At 33.7% G+C, this 18499-nt stretch overlaps 2 protein-coding genes across 2 annotated transcripts; one reads left to right on the forward strand and one right to left on the reverse strand.

The window, feature by feature from the left end:
* The first annotated feature begins 8336 nt into the window (after positions 1 to 8336).
* On the forward strand, positions 8337 to 13304 carry LOC145559375 (DNA-directed RNA polymerases IV and V subunit 4-like). Its single transcript, XM_081620798.1, has 9 exons — positions 8337 to 8495; positions 9453 to 9524; positions 9966 to 10076; positions 12132 to 12243; positions 12390 to 12467; positions 12552 to 12585; positions 12657 to 12725; positions 12804 to 12903; positions 13070 to 13304. Exons 1-8 carry the CDS (start codon positions 8450 to 8452, stop codon positions 12891 to 12893), a joined length of 612 nt encoding a protein of 203 aa, XP_081476924.1. The 5' UTR covers positions 8337 to 8449; the 3' UTR covers positions 12894 to 12903; positions 13070 to 13304.
* Positions 13305 to 13647: 343 nt separating this feature from the next.
* LOC145559376 (uncharacterized) lies at positions 13648 to 17022 on the reverse strand. Its single transcript, XM_081620799.1, has 4 exons — positions 16446 to 17022; positions 15215 to 15281; positions 15062 to 15126; positions 13648 to 14321 (listed from the first exon to the last, which is right to left on the reverse strand). Exons 1-4 carry the CDS (start codon positions 16998 to 17000, stop codon positions 13878 to 13880), a joined length of 1131 nt encoding a protein of 376 aa, XP_081476925.1. The 5' UTR covers positions 17001 to 17022; the 3' UTR covers positions 13648 to 13877.
* Positions 17023 to 18499: the final 1477 nt, after the last annotated feature.

Below are 18499 nucleotides of genomic sequence, written 5' to 3' on the forward strand. Positions count from 1 at the left end.
TTCTACCTCAGTGTCAAAGACACCTTAAACGCATAATGCGCCAAAAATCCTATCCCTCGGTGTTAAAAACACCTTAAGTGCACAAAGGCACCAACATACAATTTATTCCTTGTGTACATAGACACTTATATAGCTCCTTCCTCATGCTTAAAGCATCAATAAAAATTATTTGAACCATAATAAAATTCCTTTTCAATATTCCAAACATAATTAAACATGTAGTTTAATTAATCATGCCTTCTAACATGCCATAAATAAAAATGTGGTTCAAACACAACATGCCAAAAATATAATTTTCCAATCCATAAACCATCACAAATAATTCATGCTTCACCATTCAATCACCAACACCATTAATTCACAATTCCATACATAAACCTTAGCATGATACTACTTGTAATTGATTGAAATCAAGCCTAGCATGATTCTACATTATCAAAATATGCTAAGTACGCGGACGTACCTCAAATAACCTCTTAAAATAACCGAGTACTCTACAACAATTCTCGAACCAAGTCTCCTACATAAAGGGACAATAATACTATATTAATTACTCTTGTATACACAATTTCCAGCAACTTAAACTCACTTTAAATAACTTATAATAATCTGAAAATTATTTAAAAACCCCTAATTAAACTTCCTTTTTAATGGATAATCACACCCTTTTATTAAAAATCACAATTATACTACTTTAAATAAAATTCCAACATTTTAAACTAATCAAAAATCCTTTAAAACTTCATCAAAATACATCTTTATACTTAAATTATCCATAGAAACATTAAATTATCTCTTACCCCTTTTAAACTCAAAGATAAAATTTAAAGCATAAAAAAAAACTTCGTTAAAAATCAAAAACTGCTCGAAAATCGTATTTAGAGGCTGAATTTGGCCACGAGATGGTAGTGCTTACTACCAAAGGTAGTGAGTCCTTCTTAAAACGTTGTTTCCATTCGAAAAACACTACTTTTTTTTATCAAAATCGGAGGAGTTTAGAACCTGATCGGGATTAAAACGAGATTAATATTAACGAACGGAATTCTAATTATTAAAACATGAATTTGCGTGTTCAAAATAAATCTGGAATTAAGTTAAACTAATAAGTAGTTATAATCACCAAAATTTCAAAACATCATTACTACAAAAGCCCTAAATCAATTATTCATAAAAACCCTAAAATCATGATTTTCAATAATTAAAAACCCTAGGTTATAAAATTTACAAAATCTGAAAATTATAAAGTTCAATCATCAAAATACAATTTGATACTAATTAAATTAATTTCAAACAATAAAATCAAAACCCATAAATCAATAATTATAATTACACAAATTAATAAAACAAAGGAGAGAGAAAATAAGACTAACCTTTTTGTGTGGGAAATTTTTGGAGATTCATGGGTTATTTATAGAGTAAAAACTAAAAAGTGTAGGGTTAAGTTTGAGCTTATAAAAATGTGGGCTTGAGTTATGGGATAGGGCTTAAGTTATGGGTTTTGGAATGGGTTATTCCAATAAGAGTATTATGAATAATTTACATTGCCCAATAATTAATAAACGTTTGGCCCAAAACTTATTTTACTTTTATAAAACTTTATATTTAAAATACTTTAACCCTTTAAAATATTTAATTAAGCCCTTGACAATACATTTTATTAATACTTAAATATTTTATAAAAATACATAAAAATACGGGGTATTACAACTACACTTGGTTGGTGAAAGGAATGGTGTCCTTCGAACAAGTGTATTATTCTGATAGCGGGTTCAGAATTATTAGAAAGCTAATATATTCAGTAAGGTCAAGTGATCGGAATGCCTGGGTGGAGGCCGCTTCCGATCAGTAATATTAATATAATTAATATTACAGCTTAATCTTGACTGAACCCTTCGGGTCACACCCAAGCAAAATATACGAACCAACTCGACGAATTAATTCGGAAGAAATTAATTCGTCGCCCGAGTGTTAAACATTTAGACGTCGAAATTTCGAGCTTGGAGCGTCGAAACCGAGCGTCGGAGAATCTTAAATGTCGAGCCAAAATTTAGGATTTGGCGAGACGGGAAAATGCATCAAGTAACAAGTAAAATCCTAGCCACGCGAAAGGCTAGGAATGCATGCCCAATAGAAGCATGCCACGTGGCAGCACACATGGCAAAACGCCATGTGGCAGCACACGTGGCAGCACGTTGGCAGCCGCCACATTGGCAGCCACCAAGTGGCAGCGTGCCACGTGGCAGCGTGCCACGTGGCAGCGCCATGATGGCGGCGCGCCACGGTGGCGACACATGTGGCAATGGTCGTGGACCCGGGTTGATGGGTCATGGACACGGGCCAAAATAAAATGGGTCAACCGAACCCAACTTGGGGCTCAAGGTTGGGTGACACATGGTTAGTTCACATTGCATGTGAAATGCCTTGGGGACCAAGTGAGAAAGTGGTCCACACCTAACCATGTGACACTTGTTACTTGTTCCTTTGTTTATTTAACTAAGGGTTGAATTCACCAATCTTTCCATGTGGGATCTTTTTGTGAAAAGTCCCACATTGAAAGATGAGTGAAATTCACAAGGCATACTTCCTTATAAATAGTCATGGAATGGCTTGAGAATTCTTTGCTTGAGTGGGAGTTAAAAAGAGCATTCCATAATATTGGGAAAACTCTTAAACTCATATAACACTCGGGTTTTGGTCGGACCTCGCTAACCCCCAAGTAGTAGACCTTAAAGTTGTGTTCGCCTTTTTGTGGGTGGATACCGTCGGAGGCGCGGCGCTTGACGTGCTCGTAGCTTTCAAGTAAGAGCCCCGGTTTTTGGGCGAAGCTCGCTTCGAGGGTAAGATTCGTTATCTTTTCTTTGTGATTATTTATTTATGTTTTATGATTTTAATTATTGCGAGTGGTTCCTTGGGTCGGGGTTTGTTTCCGCGGTGAGTCGGACTCACTAAACCCCAACAGTTGGGAGGATACGTGTTCGATCCCCCACAACAACAATTGGAGGGGACTGGAACCTAACCACCCAAAACTGTTCTCTAAATTCGAATTAGCCCAAAGGCTGAACCGGGTGGAACCCAAAAAAAAAAAAAAAAAGCTTTATTTTCGTTATTAAATTATGTTAGGAAATAAACTAAACTTACCAATTTGTATTTATGAAAGATTTTAGGTATATAATCAATTTAGGATTATTTAGGTTTGGAGAGCAAGTAAAATATCCTAATTAATGTGGGTTTCCAGATTAGCCTATATAAGAGGGTTTAGGCTTATTAGAAATAAAACTAGCTTAGGCCCCGAGTCATGCACGATAAGTCTAATTTTTATTAAAAAAAAAATAAGTATATCTAACAAATAAAGGTGATGCTTTAAAGTAATTTCTTTAATATCAATAATATGAATCAATTTTATTATGGAGTATTACTTTTTTGGCAAAAATTTAACATTACTCTGTTTATTAGATAATAAAAAAGGAGTTGGAATAATATTTTAGGTAAATGTGTATGGAAGAATTATGAATACCAAATAAAAAGGAATATTTTTGTCATAAAGATTTTTTGTTTTTTTTTGGGATTTTTGTCATAATTAAAGATAAAATATTTGGAATGATATATATTTTTACTAGATTGGTGCCCGTGCGATGTCCGGGTTGTTTATTGAATTTGAAGACCAATTTTTTTTTATATTAGTTATAAATGAATGTCGTACGTTATGGACTATATATTTCCTTTAATCCAAATAAAATTATGATATAAAAATAAATTTATATGATAAATTATTATTTAATTACTACATTTGGTGAAAAGTTAAAACAGCAAGTGTTACTGTCTCGTAGTCTGGTTAAACTTATAATTTATTTTATACTTGTGAAATATTGGTATTTTATCGAAAATTGAACTCTAAATTGACAATTTTATCTTATTAATATATCCAAATTTTATTGAAAATAAAACTCTATACTAACTTTTTTATCCTATAATATCTATCCAAGTTTTTTATTTTAATAAAAAAAATATAATTTTTTATCCATAAAAATATACCCAAATAACTCCTATATGGCATGCAATATTTAATAGTTGTCTACGTGGTGTGACACTTGACGAAAAATTAAAGCGCCAAGTGTCGCTGTCTCGTGGCCTGGCTAAAAGTTTAGCTTTATATATATACTAGTTTTGTGCCCCGTGCGATGCCCGGGTTGTTTATTGAATTATAAAATAAATTTTTAATCTTTATACGATTTTCTAGATTGTGAAGTATATTATTTTAACCGATTAGTATATATTATAAATGTATGTTTTACGCTTTGAATTATTTCCTTTGCCCGAAAAATATTATGATACAAAAAATAATTTATTAATTTTTAAGAATTATAATCTAATAACTTTTTTAAAAAAAATTATAATTGAATTTGTACATTTGAAATATTGATATATTATCGAAAATAAAACTAATTTTATCCTAAAATTCTATCCAAATAGAATTTTAAATTAACTATTTTTATCTACGCCAAGTGTCGTAGCCTCATGACCTGGCTAAAAGTTTAGCTTTATATATTAGTTGCTAGTTTTGTGCCCGTGCGATGCCCAGATTGTTTATTAAATTTAAAGATATATTTTAATTTATATGTCAAATTTTAAAACATATCATTGATACAAAATTAATTAGTTAGGAATTGACGTGTTTTTGTGACGATTTAAACTTGTAGACATGTAATGACAAATAATAATAATATTGATGAAATTTTTTTTTTTTGACCTTGTTTGAAATGACTCGTGACCCGACCTGATTGACAGGTCTACACACAGTAATAAAATTATATTAGATTGTGAAGTATATTATTTTAATTGATTAGAATATATTATAAACCATGGATGTGGTACATTTTGAACTAATTCCTTCGCTCCAAAAAATATTATGATACAAAAAGTAAATTTATATGATAATTTATGATAGTTATAATCTAATTTTTTTTTTTAATAAAATTATAATTCAATTTGTACATATGAAATATTGGTACTTTATAAAAAATAAAACTCTAAATTAACAATTTTATCCTAAAATTCTATCCAAATTTGATTGAAAATAAAATTCTAAACTACCTTTTTTATTCTACAAATTGAATTCTATATAATTCTATCCTACATGGCACGACACTTGGCGAAAAGTTGGAACGCCAAGTGTTGCTGTTTCGTCGCCTGGCTAAAAGTTTAGCTTTATATATTAGTTATATGATATGATAGTTGTATCAAATATTCACAAAAAAAAAAAAAAAAAAAAAAAAAAAAAAAAAAAAAACGGTTAAAAAGGGAAGGGGAGTTTTGGAGGGAAAAAACAGCACCATGATGTGACATGTATCACCCTCAATATCTGTTTTAGTATTAAGTTATTAATGATGCTTTATGAAAAATCATCAAGACGATGAAAGTGTGAAGCAATGATGGATTTATCTCGAATGAAAATCATCGAGAGCGTTAATACCTTATTTGTAGGAACTTGATTAAATAATACTTTGTTTGATAAGAGGAAACCAAATTTCCTCATAAACATTGCTCTAGTGAGCTTCCAAATCGCTCCATTGCAAACATTCATTACGATATTGGTAGCAAGAGCTAGGTTGAGTCATGAAGGATTTTGGGAACAAATACAAAGTAGAACTATTTACCGAAAAGACGAATTTCTCATTTTGGCAAAGTTCGGTGAAAGGTATTGGGATTTGTGGTCGTGACAATGATTAAAGACACAGTTGGAAGGTTTGTAGTTTTGCCCTTTAAATATTATACATGTTGGAGAGTTTATGATTTTGGCCTCAAAAACTAACGATCCAATTTGTTATAATGGATGTTTGTAATGGAGCGATTTGGAAACTCACCCTAATTAAAACATCATTTGACTAGGAAAACAAATATAGAAATAAATAAAAGATAAAACATATTCTTTCCCAAAACAAATCTCATTAGTATTTGATAATAGTTTAGTTTATTTCCATATAAACCTTCCCTTAAACTCAACTTACCATCCACATGCACCAACAAACATTGTTCCTTTTATTGTGCCACATCATCATCGTCATCTACAACAATGGTAACGACCCTGCTCCTGACATTCTTCAACGCTTCTAAGTCCTCTTGTTGGGCTTGCAATCCTAACAAATTAAATATGTATAATGTATTAGTAATAAGATTCTTTTACCCTTACCTTTTTAAAAGTACGAGTAAATTCTTACGATTAGAGTTGAGATGATTATACCCCTAAAAATATTTTTTAATGTATTTACCCCTTTTTAAGAGCTATGACCACACTTTTATGAAATAGTGTTGAGATGAATATGTCCTTAAGTACCTACATTTTTAAAAATACCAGTAAAGTCTTATTAATAGTGTTAAGAACTAAAGACGATTATACCCTTAACAATATTTTATTTACATATTTACCCCTTTTTTAAAACTATGACCACACTTTTATGAATAGTGTTGAGACGATTATGTCTCTAAATCCCTATCTTTTCCCTATCTTTTTAAAAGTACGAATAAACTCTTATGAATAGTGTTGAGACAATTATACCCCCTAGAAATGTTTATTTATGTATTAACCCTTTTTAAAAAGTATGACCATGCTTTTATGAATAGTGTTGCGACGGTTAGATGTCCCTAAAATATTTATTGACATATTTGTCCTCATTAATGTTAGTTGTTTTTTTAAAAAAATAGTGTGTGAACATCTAATACCTCTAAAAATATTTGTCTCCATATTTTTACTACTACCTCCGTTACATATTATTTGCAACGATTAGACATTTTTCTTCTCTACTTTATGTCAAATCGTTGTAAATAATATGTAACAGAGGTAGTAATTAACAATAGTCACAAGTAAAGTTATAACATAACGCCCAATCGACATTACTAGACATGGCTAGCTACGATACGTGCTTTAACTTTTAGTTGTATAAAGAATATTGAAATATTTGTTGATTCAAATTTCATTGGTAGATGTCTTATACTCTCTCCGTATTTTTTTAAGTGTTACAGTTTGACCGACACATAGTTTTAGGCAAGTTAATTGAGTTAAATAAAATAAGAGGTAGGTGGGGTAGTTGGAGTATATAAAAATTGTAAAAGAAAGATAGTGGGGTCAATAGTTTATTGAAAAGTAATGAATGTGAGAGGAAAGATATACGAAGTAATAAAAAAAAGTAGTAGTAGGTTTGGGTGGGGACCATGAGAGGAGAGAGATATAATATTTTTATGTAGCTTTTTGCCAAAAAATGAAGTGTAACACTTATTAAAACACCATAATAGTTGCTAACCCTCAAGTTATAACCCATGTGGACTCTAGTCTTTACATAATAGTTGATGCTTCTTTTAGAGAACAGGGAAATTATGCAAGCTTTGCTTGCATTTGCAAAGACCAGCATCAGAGGTGGGTCAAGGGTATTGCCTCATCCACTTGGGCTTCTTCTGCCCTTATGGCTGAAACCATGGCCATTATTGCTGCTGTTAATTGGATTGTCAGAGAAGGGTGGGATGATATCACCATCATTTCTGATTGTCAGAGAGCAATCAAAGGAATAAACAGCCATAACATTGCTTTTGATGAGATGGGGAACCATTACTTGTTTTGTAGGGACCTGTTAAGAAGGATCGGATACCAAGGGTAAAGCTATCCAAAGGCCCTAGAGCTCAAGTCAGGGAAGCAGATGTGGTGGCCAAGCAAGCTATGCTGAGTCTAACACCTTCAAGTAGGCAAGATTGGAATTTTAGCACTCTGCTCCAGATTTGTGTAATCATTAACCCTCCTGTAGCAGGAGTGGAAATTTGTAATAGCAGTAGTGTTTCTTTTGGCAGCAAACTTTTATCTAGCAGTAACCAAGACACTAATTTGGGTGCTAGTGCACCACTTTTGAACCCACCTTAATCATGGTGGTGTTAGTTGTATTAAGGGCATGGTTCTGCCATGTAAACCGTAAACTTTATGTTTTAATTATCTAATGGAGTTCCTATTTCTACCAAAAAAAAAAAAACACTTATTAAAACACGGAGGGAGTAGCTTTTTATTATTTTTTTAAAAAATATTATGAAAAAAAGAAATACTTCCTCGTGTTTTAATAAGTGTTACAATCTGTGTTCAATTATTTCTTCCGTTTCTTTATATTTGCAACACTAATTTTTTCACGGTATTTAAGAAAAAATAGGGCTCATATAATTTAAACATTTTTACTATATTTTTATGGGAATTTAATACACTTAAAACGAGAGTGAGAGATGATTAAGAGTATAATTTAATTGGGCATGAGATTAAAATTAGGGAAGTAGTACAACTTCTAACAAAAAACAACTTTCTCCTAATATTGTGTTGCAAGCATTAGGAAATACCCATGTTTTTAGCCGTTTAAAAAAAAAATAAAAAATAAAAAAAAGTGTTTTTAGCTCGTCTCTTCAGCTATATTCAGCAGCAGCGCTAATGGCGGAGAAAGGTGGAAAAGGGTTTTCTCTTGGCAAAGGAGCAGGTTTTTCCTCTTTTTTCACTCCCTCTGCGTCTTCCCTATTTTTTTTTTTTCTCTTCTTCTTATAAATTTGACAATTCCAATTTAGGGTTTCACATTTCGTTGAATTAGGATTCAATTTTTCAACTTTTTTCCCCTCAATGGAAAAAAAAAATGCAAAATTGCCGTTAGTTTTAAGCAATTCTTTATGCTGCTGGGTTTCGGAATTCAGAACCATTAAAATATTTGCTATGATTTATATAAAAATGCCAACTTTATTTAGGGTTATAATTTTTCATCAGTGTAATTTGTATTCCTATTTTAATTTGGTATGTTTGTTTGCTAATTGTACCATCAATGCTAGTTTAGATAAGGGAAGTTGAGGCAAATTAGTGATTGGAACTTAAATTTTGTATCTTTTTATAGTGATTGGGTTTTAATAATCTGAAATTATTGGTATGATTTGATTTGTGACTTAATAGAAGTTGGAAAGAATGAATTGACACATGTAAGTTGATTGCTTTCATACCATTAGAGTCTTGGCGTGTAAAGGCATGTAGTAATCTAAGATGATAGATGATATATGTATAGCACTACAAGCACGCCGTGAAGTATAGCTTTTGTTGAATGATAGATGTATTTCTTTTCAAGTCATTTCAGCATGCAACAGTCGAATGTAGATGATGCCTACATTGCAGCATATCAATTTGATTTGTCTCAAACTTTTACCCCTTAGCTCTAGAGCCTACTGCAAGAGTAATGGTTGTTCCACCTCTACGACTCTACCAAGGCCCATGCACACTGAGATTACTGATCATAGCATGCATATATGTGTTATGCGTTTAAGTTGCACGTTAGATTGTTTCGTGCTCATAATATAATGTTATGCATATTTTAAAGATACTTCATATCAAAACATTTTGTGGATGCTCCTCCATGTTGTGGATAGAAAAGATGCCATTAACATGTTCTTTCGTGCAGTGCCCTTGAAAGGAAAGGATGATGACTCCACGAAATTAAAGAAGGGAAGGAAAGTGCAGTTCGAAGATGAAGGTACTATCCTCTTCTCCTGCTAATCTACACTATGAATAATTTCCTTACTTTCTTCCTCAATGTCAGTTCTTTTTAGGTTCTGTCGTCAGCTTAAGATGATATGTGTACCTTTTGTCATATTTGAAGTTTAGCTCTCTGCTTTTATATGTTAGTAGTCATAGTTTATCCTTTTGTAGCATTAGCTGGCTATGTTAGAGTGTTTGAATCTTTTGCCTTGTGTGTAACGTAGTTCTTTCTTGATAGATGGAAATATCTGAGACTCTGAGTCATCTTCTATTTTTGGCTTTTATTTTTCTTCGATGAAGCTGATACTGCCTAATGCCTATATACATGCACTAGTTGTATTACATGTCATATGTGCATGTTTAGTAGTGAATTTATTTGTTGAAATTTTTTTGTAATTATTTGTTTTTTTGGTGGCAATTTCTTGGCATTATCTAGAGTCCCCTGCAAACTTTTCGTCAAAATCTGGAGGAAAGGGTGAACCTTTGAAAGGAGGGAAGGGCTCTGCTCGAAAAGAACCGGCTAAGTATGAACTTAATGTTCAGTCAGGTTTGTAATTTCTGTTTGACACTTTTAATATGGTGCTCAACAAATAATTAAATTATTTACCCTTTGCTCTTTAAGAGTTTAAGTGCATACTATTCTTAAGCTTCTTGGTCTAGAAGTTAGAAGTAATCTTTAAGAGTTTAAGTGCATACTATTACTAGACTTCCTGGTCTCTCACAAAATTAGGTGTTTCTAGGCTGCTATGTTACAACAATCTTTCATGATCACCACCAAATAGTCAGAGGGAGTACCTTGTACATATCTGCTACCCACTTTTTCTTATACCTCTAGCTGAATGTCTTTCACTTTGTTGGGTCATATCCTCTTTAACAGTGATAAGTAAGGGGCCTTGGAAATTTGGCCAACAATAAAAAGCAGTCACAGAATCATAAATTAAATTTGCCGTAGCTACATGTGTTGGGAATGCTAATTGGTTGAGTTCATCTGTTGTAAAGATCTTCCCCTGGCTGGCTTACAGGAAAAGAAAAATGCTTTATTGCTTTGGGAGGAGCCTTGGACCTCCAGCTGTCCTCGTAAGATAATTTAAGGTTATGATCTCTGTAGAGTACGTTGCAGAATTTATCAAGAGCAAGTACACTGCCATTTTATTGAATTATATTCTTAGAAAATGAAATAAGAAGGCATTGTGACCTTGTCCTAGACTCCTAGTCATTGAGTGGTCTAGAAAAGGATATTATACATTAATCTGCAGCGATTCCGTGATACCACTTTATGTACCATCACTTTAATGGAGGTTACCCTGTTAACAGCTGCAAACAAATTTTTAAAAATTGCTCACCACACCATTCTTAATGCTAAAATGGTATTCTTAAGTGACTTTCTATTATTAAGCTTACCATAAAATTAAACACTATATTTGGTAGTATCTATCTAGATAAAATAAATACTCAACACTCCTTGATCTTGATATGTTCCAACTTATTTGGATACTAATGTTGATGGTGAAATAAAGACATTGAGTAAATGGGAGGAGTGGATATATTAGAAAGAAACTTAGGTTTTAATCTTATCAACCTTCTTTTGGAACTTTTCAATGAAAGGAGCTCCAAGTTGAAGTCTTAAATACCTACTTTCTCCGTTTTTTTATACTTGCAACACACACTTTTTCATGGTATTTAGGAAAAGTGGGTCTCATATGCTTTAATACACTTAAAATAAGGTTGAGAGAGTGTTAGGAGTATAATATGTGGGCCATGGGCTTTAAATAAATAAGGGTAATAGTACAACTTTTACCAATAAATTTTTTTTTTTTCCATCTTAGGGAAGTAGTTGAGAGAGAGATTCAATCTCACTTTTGAAAGTGAAATGTCCCACTGTTGGGACCTTATCTGTCGCCTACTAATATCATCTACTCAGGCTTTATTTTAAGACTAACTGCCGCTTCAAAATGAGCGATGTGAGCAGCGGAAATTTCTCTTGGGCTTTCAAAGGATTGAAATATCGTATGCAAGCTCCAAACTTTGATTTGGGGGAACACAAAACCCTTGGAGGGTAAGCTTATATTCGAGGAAAGTGAAAGGAAAATTTATTAGAGGGGGAAGGAGGCAAAGAATAACACAGATGCATATATTACAGTAAAAAGTTATTCGAGGGAAGGAGGCAAAGAAAAGAAAACCAACACTCGAAGTTAAAGGACTTCATCAATTCCCTTTCCCTTCTAGAAATCCTTTAACCGAACAGCGCCTAATTAATATTGTAGGAATTTTTTTTCAGTTGTATGATTTGTCAGATTGTTAGTGTGTATGCTTTAGATTATTTCTTTGCAGCTACTTCATTGATATCTTCATGTTAATTAAATTGTTGCTGCTCACTTCCACTTATCCCATGAAAAGTAATCTAGTAAGTGAGATATGGTTCCATGGTTTCAGGGGAATAGCTTGTTTTAAGTTTCTGTGATCAGAAGAATTGTATCCATTTGGATTAGGGGAACTTTTTTCTTTTTAATATTATTATTAGTATTAAATATGTAACTTATTTGTATGTCAATTTACATTATTGATAATGGTTTGCATATTTCTCCTATTTGTTTGCCTGTAGAGCTTCCGAAGAACTCCAAATGTGTGATGGATTGTGAGGCAGCTGACATCTTACAAGGAATCCAGGAGCAAATGATTTTTCTCTCTCGTGATCCAACTGTCAAACTTCCTGTGTAAGAATTCATGTTTCATATATGGTCTTAGAGTTGCTTAGAGTGGAGAGGGGGTGGGTGAGGGGCTATATTTGGCATTTTGGCTTCTCAAATGTCTCTGTCAAGATTAGTGGATATTACATAACCTCTAACAAGTCTTTCATCAGTTCATTTGACAAGGGATTAGTATATGCCAAAGCTGGAGGACGATATTCTAATCCCAAGGCTGTCAGAAAGGCTCTCGGGTCTCCTTTTACAAGTCTTTCATCAATTTATTGTATTGTAATGTAACAACTCTCAATTGTTAAGCCTTTTAACTCATCAAGCAGGACTCTCAAGAAGTACGGAGTTTCTGATGGAGAGGTTAGTCACAAACTTGGTGAATTGGTAATTGAAAATGTTGATATCACTAAAGATAAGTCCTCTTATTGCAGATATGTGTCATTGCCAATACTTGCCCTGAGAATGCTGAAGAGGCTTTTGCGTTGGTCCCTTCCCTGAAGGTATGTTGCATGCAAGTTATTTGATTGCAGATTTGCATTTGTGTTCAGGTTACTCACTCACTTTTTTTAACCCTAAAGGCCAAGAAAAGCAAGATCAATGAACTACTTGAAGAGGCTATATCTCAGCTGGTTACATTGAAGGTGCCAACAGAAAACCATAGAGAGTAGAAAAGGGGAGGTAAATTTGTTTTGCTTTCTGCAGTAGAATTTGTTCCACCATGTCACCAATAATGCTCTAGCTTAGTGGTCGACTCAAACTTAGTGGAGCATTGTGACTGGTGAAACTAAGATATATTTCTTGTATGTGATTATTATCTAATGATTGATTGTATCCACTTTTGCAGATGCCAAGTCTTTGCAGCATGTCGAAACTGCATGATATGCATCAACTACACTTACCTGGCCTTTGGTAGTTGGTATAGGTCTTAATTTTGAAAGAACATTTTCTAGTGTAGTCGGTTAATTGGTGTCAAACTGTAACATGTAATTCCTAACTGTATGAACTCATCTACTTTTTAGTTTCGATGCTTTACCTAACTGCTGATCTTTTGTCAATATCTATCTGTGTGCCAATTACTTGATACTCTTCTGTTGCTATTCTTTGACCCTTTGTTACTTGTGCGACCTTGCTCGAGGAGGAGGTGCCCTCAGGTCAATCTCTGTATACATTGCTTATGTAAAAAAAAAATATATATCTTATTCAAACTCTGGAACAGGAGTAATAAATAAAAGCTAACATAACATAAGCCAGTTCTGTTGTCCAAAAAAATAAAAAAACATGAGCCAGTAAAGCCACTAGGCAAGTGCGGCTTTCCCTGACTGCTGTAACTCATAAGGAGATGATATGCTTTGCTTTTGTTTAAGACAGCGACTGAATTTTACTTCCATTATGCTATCTGAGCATGAATGAGTGGCGAAGATTTCATAGCATAATTCATCACTGCTGTAAGAAATATGAACTGCTAAAGGTAGGCATCACAATCCACATGTATGAGTTTACAACACCAGTTCTAGTAGTAAAATAGTCGCATGTATATCAGCATTGGCAACAATTGCCAACAAACACCATAACAAGCCCTATACACAATCAAAACAACCAGAAACAGATGTTGGTAAGCGAGAACAAAAAAAGGTTTAACACATAACAAGATTTCACCAACTGCGGAGCTTAGTAGACTGGCCCTGGGACTGGGAGCAATCCCTTGCCCAATGTCCAGCCTGGCCACACTTGTAACAAGTACCAGATGATTGGTTTCCTATCGCACCAGCAGCTACATTTGATGTAGTTGTAGGGCAATCTTTTGCCCAGTGCCCTTCCTGGCTGCATTTAAAGCAGGACGAACCACTTTTCATGCCATAGCTTCTGTTGTCAGTGGCTTCGAACTTCTGGTTTCCTATTGCACCAGCAGCTACGTTGGATGTAGTAGTAGGGCAATCTTTTGCCCAGTGCCCTTCCTGGCCACATTTAAAGCAGGACGAACCACTTTTCACGCCATAGCTTTTGTTGTCGGTGGCTTCGAACTTCTGACCATAGCTGGTGTTTGGAGCAGTTCCTCTATCAAAGTCGTTCCATGATCTTGTAAACCCAGAAGCTGCCTGTGAAAATATTTTTGACTGACCAAATTAATAAACTTGAAAACCAAGTCAGAAGTTTTATTTTACACAGTATACAATAATTAAAGTCCTAATACTCAAAAAAATTGCCAGAAGATGAAAATTCCGTGGAATGGCACCGAACACAATTAGCAACCCCCCTTCCATACCGGAGTCCAGAGCACAACAGGACATCCATCAAACCATATTTTTCCTTTGTCCAGAACCAAAAATATGCAGCTTTAAAACCAAGCAGAAGGACAAAATTACAAACTGTATTTCACACAAATCCAATTCCTGAAATGAAGGAAATCCCCAAATAATGTCCAGCAAAATAAAGTTCATGAAGGCTAAATATATAATCTAGTTTCCTGAGCAGAATCCACAGATATTTAGGGTAAGTCCACAGATATTTAGCATTCAAGTGCTAGAATGATACACACTTTAATACTCCACACATAAAACATTTTGTTTGTAGAGGATCCATTGTTATTGTCAACTTAGAAATGATCAAATAGAGTTTTAACTACTACATTACTTCAAAAGAAAGAATTAATTCTAGAAAATGAAAAGGAAAACAAGGTAGGTAGTTAACCAGAAGTACATCTGAGCAACCAAATCGAGATTGCAAAAGGCACTAGAAAAATATCATACGAATAAAAAAAAAAAAGGTAAAAGACATAGCTGTATGACTGGAAGTCATTAATCTAACGTATACAGACATTATCATAGCTTAAAAGTACCTGGTTCGGCTGGTTAGTAGGGCGCTGGTAGAATTGCTGCTGCCCTCCATTCTTCCAAGCCTTATCTGCTGATACAAAAACAGTAGAATTACTGTAAGGAAATATATGAAGTTCAAGAGCAACAACGGCCACAAAATGTAAAACCTTTCCTACCTTCAGGAGAAGCAATTTTTTCAGATGTTTCATCACACCACTCAAAAAACCCACAGCCACCATTCTCCTGCAAAAAAGAACCTAAAAGTTAGCATCCCAACATTATTATAGTCTCATATAGGAAAAAAGAACCAATAGTTATTAGAAGGTGTAAAGCAGTAAACTCAAAATATTCACCCACTGACGTAGGTTCACTCCACAATGCACCCTGTGTAATGGTTAAATAGGTATCTCTTCTCAGCACGACAAGTTTGCATCAGAAAGTCTATAAAAGGGTTAGGAAGGGAACCGATACTCAGTACTCAGTAGCATACAAGAAAAGGAAAGCTCCTACTCCAAAGACAAGATATGGACTATATTCCACATAATTATGCATAGTAACCAAGACAATTCCACATAACAGTGCATACAAATCAAGAAAAGTAAGATGTACCAAAACCAATCTTCCAAAGAAATTTGCAGCTTGCAAAACAACCAGAGCCCAAATTTCTCAAACTCCTAGTTACGTAAATTTGTCTTTAGAGTCTCTTCTTTCCCTAAAGATTGGATCATATAGGGCCTTGTAGCAATAGCAAATTCACAGTTGATTTTACATTCAAATTCAGGACAATATAAAAGCTGCAAGCTCCCTAACATTCTTGTTGACTATGCCGTGAATCACATCAAGTCAGCATTGATTCAATCATCATTAGTACAGCTTTAAAATACAGTTTTTCTTCTCTAAAAACACCATAGTTACTACATATATAAGCAATAGTGCAATACAAACAATCACATCATGCGCTAGCCAAAAAGAGGTCCGAGTAACAACCACAAATGAGAAGAAGACTATTAACAAAATGTCATTCATAATTCATTAGCATTAAAACACCATATTTCTTCATTAGCAAACAATTCATTGCTTTCACAATCCACATTTTAAAAACAATTAGTCTTATTACCAATCAAAACACATTAAGTCATCCAAACAACCAGTACATCAACACAAATACAGAATTAAGCTAACTAAATTCCGAAAACGGTCTATTGCAATTCACATCCAAATACCAAATTGATCAAATGAAATAACTTAATAAACAGCCATATATTCTTAAACAAATCAATTTTCACTACCACAACCTCATTTTTACATCAAATTAAACTTGATAAAATTATAAAAACACAAATCACAAATATTATAAAACAACAATTTCAATTACAAAATCCCTAATTAGAAAATAAACTCACAAACCTGACGATTAGGGCAACGAAAGAACTTCCGACCGCGATTACGCTCCGTATTAGCAGTAAGAACCAAGCAACTCCCCATCCCACAAGGACACGCCTTCTCAACCCCCACCACCGCCATTGACGACGGAGCAACAGACCCAATATTCACCCCAAACGACGTCGTTTGAGGACAATCCCTAGCCCAGTGACCTTCCACTCCACACTTAAAACAAGCACCACCACCTCCTCCTCCTCCGCCGCCTACGCCACCTCCGACGCCGCCTACGGTGGTTGTAACAGTCGACTGAGTAGTTCGGCTAATCTGCTGGTGTTTCTGCCATGTGAGACTCTTGCTTCCTTTGAGAGCAGCAGTGTAAGCTCCTTCTTCTTCGATTACTTCACCGAATAATGGTTTCGGATTTTCCGATTTCGGTGTTGTATCGACGGCGATGCGGCGGCGTTTGGAGTAGGTGGAGAGTAAGAGGGCTTGAGCTTCTGCTGCATCGAGTTGACATAGGAATTCTACGTCTTCTTCTTCTTCTGGGATTTGGATTATCGGTGTTCTGGAGTTCGCCATTGTTGTTCTTTGTTGAAACCTTGAAGAATGCGATACTTTCTCTCACTTCTTCTTTTTCCCGCCTTTTTAATGGACGTGATTATCAAAAACTGAATGTGATTAGTGTAGTCGTTTGCAATTCATTTACCCGCGTTTTAATATTTACAAGCTATGAGACACACGCAAATTGCGTGTGCAACATTAGAAATTAATATGCACGACTCGATTCTTTTTTTTCCCCCTAAAATATTATCTACCTTATTCTAATAAAAAAAATATTAATGGGTTTATAAATTGATGAAATCATAGAGGTTAAAAGGTAAGATATGAGTACACTATAATGTTTATGCAAAATATGATTTCCCTTAAAAAAAATTAAAAATAAAATAAATTAAAGGATGGTAGTTTTTTTTTTTTTTTTTTTTTTGTTTTAAAAATGGTAGTTGTATTTTTTAAATTATGGTAGTTTTCTTTTGGAAATTATAAAAGATGAAAGGGGTATTTTGGGAAAGTGAAATTTATCACCCAAAACCCCCTTTCACTTTATATATTACTATGGATACATTTTTTTTTTTATTTGAAAACATCTTTATACAATTTTAAAACACTAATCTAATAATTTACCGAGCAAATTAGATTAATCTTAACCGCACGTTTTCTGTGCGGTCAAAGAACCTATTATGTAAAGCCGAGTGAACTGTACATCTGGGGTTATTTGCTCATTCAATTAAGGAAATTTTGCAAAAAACTACCACATAAATAACTAATTTTGAGAAGAACTACTATTTAAAACTTTTTTTTTTTGAAAAAACTACTACAAATACATAAAAAGTTTGAGTAGTACTGTCTTACCAAGTTTTCTGGCTAGAATCTTCATAATTTTAGGATGGACGTTCTAACTGGTGGGCCCCATAGCTGGAGATTATAACCTGTTCCTATCAACCTTCGAGATGTTGCAATCCTAATACTAATACTATAAATAATACATAATAAATCAAAATAATGAAAAGAATAAATTATAATAGAAAAAAAGATATGGGCGGTATATGTATAAGAAGCTAAAAATAGAAAGAATTGACAATAAATAAACATTTATTACACCAATTTATTGGTCGTGTTTATAAATTCCCAACTTAACACTAAAAAGGAAGTATATTAAATGCTTATATGCACCTCTTTGGGCTGCATATAGCATTACCCATTATAATAATATACTTGTATAAGTCCTAATATTTTTATTTTTATTTTTATTAAATAAATTGAGAGAGGCAAGTTAGAAAATGGAAGAGGCCCCACCTCCAGTTTTACAACGTGAAAATAGCATCTAGCCATCTGAAAGAGAGAAACTATGAAAGGCATGCATAAGGGAAAAAGAAGCAAATACTTTCGATTTTCAATTTGGCATACATGTTGTGCAAGACAAGGAAGAGATTGCTCATTTTCAACGTGCCAATTTAACCTTTTTTGGATTTAAAATCTTGTGCTATGAGAATTAATATCTTCTTTAAAAAAAAAAAAAA

Source organism: Chenopodium album, chromosome 9 (assembly GCF_948465745.1).
Source record: "Chenopodium album chromosome 9, dcCheAlbu1.1, whole genome shotgun sequence".
In the NCBI taxonomy this organism is placed as follows: domain Eukaryota; kingdom Viridiplantae; phylum Streptophyta; class Magnoliopsida; order Caryophyllales; family Amaranthaceae; genus Chenopodium; species Chenopodium album.